The sequence below is a fragment of the Leptonychotes weddellii genome, chromosome 1 (assembly GCF_054177405.1).
Source record: "Leptonychotes weddellii isolate Sample4059 chromosome 1, ASM5417740v2, whole genome shotgun sequence".
In the NCBI taxonomy this organism is placed as follows: Eukaryota; Metazoa; Chordata; class Mammalia; order Carnivora; family Phocidae; genus Leptonychotes; species Leptonychotes weddellii.
In genome coordinates this window covers 44,252,596-44,257,588 of record NC_138369.1, presented here as the reverse complement: position 1 = coordinate 44,257,588, position 4,993 = coordinate 44,252,596, and the positions used below count along the sequence as shown (strand labels likewise).

General features: G+C 47.1%; 1 protein-coding gene across 1 annotated transcript in view; it reads right to left on the bottom strand.

Annotated features, from left to right (window-relative positions):
- Nucleotides 1-2,577: 2,577 nt before the first annotated feature.
- The window catches only part of IRAK2 (interleukin 1 receptor associated kinase 2), a 41,912-nt gene continuing 39,496 nt past the window's right edge, over nucleotides 2,578-4,993 (bottom strand). Inside the window, exons 10-11 of the mRNA XM_081799232.1 lie at nucleotides 4,873-4,987; nucleotides 2,578-3,735 (exon numbers count right to left, since the gene is read on the bottom strand). Of these exons, the coding sequence (XP_081655358.1) occupies nucleotides 3,623-3,735; nucleotides 4,873-4,987 (228 nt within the window). The 3' untranslated portion in view covers nucleotides 2,578-3,622. The remainder of the gene's footprint in view (nucleotides 3,736-4,872; nucleotides 4,988-4,993) is intronic.

Below are 4,993 nucleotides of genomic sequence, written 5' to 3'. Positions count from 1 at the left end.
GACCACAAGGCGCTTTAGAGTCCACACATGGCGACCGGACCCGCAGCCTTTGGCGGGCGCTTGGCCCAGAGGCCCGGAATGCCGAGGGCGGGCCTCAGGGCAGGGCCAGAGCCGGCGCGCAGCCCGCCCTGCTCCCGCGGCCCCGCCGACCAGCCCCGGGCCCGAGGGGCCGAGGCGCCCCTCAGGAGCCGGCGGTGCCGCGCTCGGCCGCCACGGGACACCCTCCGGCTCTCCCGGCCGTCCCTTCCGTCCCTGCCGCCGCAGCCCAGACGTCGGCCCCGCCGCCCCCACGGCCCGAACGTCCCTCCCCGGCCGCCTGCTCGCCTCCCGCCCCAGTCCTGCAGCCCCCGCTCGGCCTCCGCCCGAGCTCCGGCCACACCGGCCTCCACCGCGCCCGCCTCCCGGAACAAGCCCTGCGGCCCGCGGCCGGGCGTGCGGCGGGGGCGGGCCTTGCGCAGAATGGAGGGCACCCATTGCTCGAATCGGCAAGGGGCGGGACTCCGAGCAAGACGGAGCTCGCCTGTTGGCCAGGAGGCTTGGAGGCATTGGTCGGAAGCAAGGCGGGGCGGAGCCACTCACGTGGGCCAGAAGAGCGCGAAGCTAGGCAGGGCCGCAGTTCCCCCAGCCAGCCTTCCATGGGGTTGGGGGCGTCGGCCGACCCTCTTCCCAGAGTGACGCTCCCCGCTGCTCAGCGTTTTGCCGCTTAGCCAGACGGGTTCAGATCCCTATCCTTTCCTCGAACCCCCACCAACATCCTGACCCCATTTGCAGAGCAGGAAACTGTGGCTCAGAGGGACCAAGTGACACACCCAGAAAGTGGCAGAGTCGGAAGTTAGGAGCCACAGGAAAAAAAGGCTACACAAAAATGTAAAATGTAAAATTTTTGCGGGGCAAAAAATATCAAAGTTGAAAGACAAGTTACAAACTTAATAAAATATTCGCAACACATGACAAAGGGCTGATGTCCTTACTATGTAAAAACTTTTGTTTTTTAAGATTTTATTTATTTAACAGACAGAAAGAGGGCAGGAGCAGGGGGGAAGCGGCAAAGGGATCGGGAGAAGCAGACTCCCCGCCCAGCAGGGAGCCTGATGTGGGGTCGATCCCAGGACCCTGAGATCATGACCTGAGCTCAAGGCAGACTCTTAACCTACTGAGCCACTCAGGTAGGGTGAGAAAGATGAAAGATGAAACTTTCTTTATGGGATACTTAGGTATTAAAATGGAAACATGCTAACTGGAATTAAAATAAAACTTTAAAAAAATAAAATGGAAACAGAAATGAACCAAGGAACAGACGCAAATTACAAAAGGCTCTTTAATATGTGGGAAAAAAAAGGCTCCACCTGTCACTTAAAAATACAAGTAAAATTATAAATTTTTACCTATTGTCAATGATCAAAAAGCATGATAATACTCTTTGTAGCTGAGGATGTGGGGAAATGCATTCCCAGACCTGATTCAGTGTAAATTGGTACAACCTCTTTGGAAGGCAGCACCCTTTGAAGTTACAAGAATGAAAAACCACCTCAAAATCCAGCATTGGAACCTAGTCCTACAAATTATGGAATATCCTTAGAAAGGAATACCAGGCAAAAAGACTAAAGTAATCCAAAAGTATTACTGAGGAAGAATGGCCAAAAAGGATGTGAAAAAATATCCCCATGCTGAAGCCAGAAATTCCAACTGTCTTGAGCTCAATCTAACTCGGTTTTGATTTTCTAATGAAAATCTAATGATATTAGATTAGTTAAGGAAAAAGATAAAATTTTCATCATCTTTGGAACGATACCCCAAACCAGGAACAGTGGTTGCCTGTGGGCAGAAGGGAGACACTAAAATCCCAGTGGAAAAAAAAAGGCTTTCTTTCCACCACATAACCGTTTGTACTACTGGATTTTTTTGTCATGTGCATTTATTAACTAAAAAAAAAAAAGTCAGGCCTTCCTTCTGAGGATTCATAGAAAGGCATCACAGTGGCCATGAGCCCCTGGAATTGATATACAGAAATGTATATGTACGTTTTTACAGCTTGCTGAGGGGAAAAGGTCTGTAGATTGACAGAAGTGGTTCATTGACCTTGCCACAAATGTCTGAAGCCGTGGTCTGAAATGCAAGTATGTCTAGATAACCATTACCCTATTGGCACTAGCCCTCTACTGCTCAAACAGCCCTGAAAGCACCCTACTCATAACTGTAAGGTGCTTACCACATGCTAGGTCCTGTCTGTGGCATGTAACACACTCCAGTTGAATCCTCACAGCCACCAGAGCTTAAAACAGGGGTGTCAGTACAGATTACTGTCTGCTGGGACTGGAGCCCACTCAGCTCTGTTACATATCAGTACAAAGCTGATCTTGTTCGGGGACTACTGAATGCTTTCATGAAGCAAGATCTTCCCCTCGCCCTGACAAACCCAGGAAACAGAGGCTCAGAATAACTCCCTAACTTGACCCAAGATCACACAGCTACTAACACCAACATTTATAGCCACCCCCAACTCTTAGGCACTCCGTGATACCCCCTTAACATGGGTCCAGAGCCCCTTTTCCAAACAAATTCATCTGGACACAAAACTAATTGCAAAAGATCTGTTGACTTTACGAATGTATTTTTATTTTACAAAAAAAAAAAAGAAAATCACTACAGGATTATTTAAAATAGGACACACTGAATTTAAAATAGCATTTGTTTCACAAAAATATTTGCAACATGACTTTTCAGAAAAATACCCAGTCCATAAACCTTAGGTACGTGGAAGAAATATATGTTTAATGTCTTTATTTATTTTATAAAAAAGGATAAGTGCATTTTCAAAGTACTTCTACAACCATGTCTCACCTGTTCCTCTCAACAAGCCAAGGAAGGAAAATGAACAGGTGTTACTTATAAGAAAACCAAGGTTCCAGAAATTAAATAATTGATTTAAATAGCAACAGAACTGGACATAAAACTAGCTCTCTGATTCTTCATTCACCCATAAATAACACATACTCTCAAAAGCTCCACTAAAAATATTAGCATTAGTGGGATGGGACGATAAAGGTGCTGAGTAGGCATAAATAAATATCTGTGGGTTACAAGATTTCTGAGGGAGACGTGGAAAACCTGCAGAGCTCTTTGCGAGGTGTCTGGCATTTGTAAACTCCAGACTGTGAATTAAGAACTGCATTGGGACACAAGTTGAGAATCTTTCAGGCCATGGAAGTTTGCAGGTGGTTGTCAGCAAATAGGACCCAGAGAGACTTAACTTTGGAAAGTGCAACTGACAATCCTCCCTCAGTTCTTGAGGGGTGTGAGCTGAGTAACAGTATTACAACGCACACCCCAAAACCACAAAATTGCCCACATCCTGGGCCTATGGACCAGGGTTTCCGCTTCGGTCTCCTGATCCCCAGCTCTGATTGACAAATCCCAGAAAAAATGATGACTTCATGGATTTTTGTGTCTTGAAAAGCTGAGGTCCCTTCTTCCCTAATTCACTCTGGCAAGATGGAAGCTTCTCTCCCTGGTCCAGGAAAGCTGATGTTTGGTGTTTCCTGGGAGATTATGATTCTGCCTCAGATCTTTTTCTTGATTTGGTGTTTGTCTTTCCAATCGAGGATAAGCTGTGCTCTAGTTATCAGGGGCCAAAAAGCTCAATGCTGTCCAGTTTCCCTTCTTTGTAGAACACGATATTCTCCATCAGTTTCTTTTTGGCCTCATTGATCTCGATTCTCCACGAAGTCTCTGTAGCTGATGTTCAGCAGAAAGTTTAAAGAAAGAACTTCAACAAAAGGCATTTGGAAATAGTTACTATTATTATAGTTCTTAGAAAGTCAGACTTGGTCAGTTTCTCACTTAAATCAGATTTCTGAATCAAGCCCTGAACCTAATGAACATTTTCATTATTTCTGCCTTTGCAGTGAAGTTCCACCACCTGCTCCCACTTTTCTGAAAGAAGGGGGCTTCCATGCTCCTTCCATGGATGGGAGAGGTTGGGATGAACATTTACACCCCCTCTCTCTTTTCCCTCCTCTCTCCTCCCAGTGGGAGGAGGAGCAATAGGAGTGGTAGAGCCTGGGACATTCATTAAGCCATGTTTACTAGGGGAGAGGGACACTGCATTGAAAAGGCCTCTCAAATTTTTATTTCAGAAGGAAGCCTGGGATATTTGGAAAGGAGAGACAGAAATAGTAAGAGTTTTGACTTGGTCCCTAAGTACAATGGGGAGCCACACAAGGGCTTCAAATAAGAGGTGGCATGAGTTGTTTTTAAAAACCACTCTGGAGGCACCTGGGCAGCTCAGTCATTAAGCGTCTGCCTTTGGCTCAGGTCATGATCCCAGGGTCCTGGGATCGAGCCCCGCATCAGGCTCCCTGCTCAGCGGGAAGCCTGCTTCTCCCTCTCCCACTCCCCCTGCTTGTGTTCCCTCTCTCGCTGAGTCTCTCTGTCAAATAAAGAAATAAAATCTTAAAAAAGAAAAAAAGAAAAAAAAACCACTCTGAAAATAAAAAATTAAAATAAAATAATAAAATAAAAAATAAAAACAAGGAAGGGAGGATACAGGAAGGCTGTGTGGTCATCCAGCAAGAGGACAGTAGCTTAGTTAAGGGGGGAGGGGCACGGGGCAATGCAGAGAAGCAGATGGAGCTGAGAGATATTTAGGCCAATGAATAGACTAGGTGATGGACTGGACATAGGGGCCAGAGAGAGAGGGAGGTATCAAGGATGACCCCCATCCAAGGTTTCTTTGTGTGCAGTCTGCTGGTAGGTGAACGGCTGAATAATTAAGGAAGGCATGAATGAGAGCGATAGAAGGAATAAATGATGAGCTGAGTTAGAGACACATGAATGAGCTTGCATATGCACTCAGATCCTCCACACGCTTACCATCCTGGGGAGGCTCCGGCCTGGCAGAGGCCGCAGAGAAGGAGTCTGCCTGCACTCCCGCACAGACCTGCAGCCTGCCTTCTCCATCCTCTGTTGAAGGGAGTGAGGCGGTAGCCCCAGC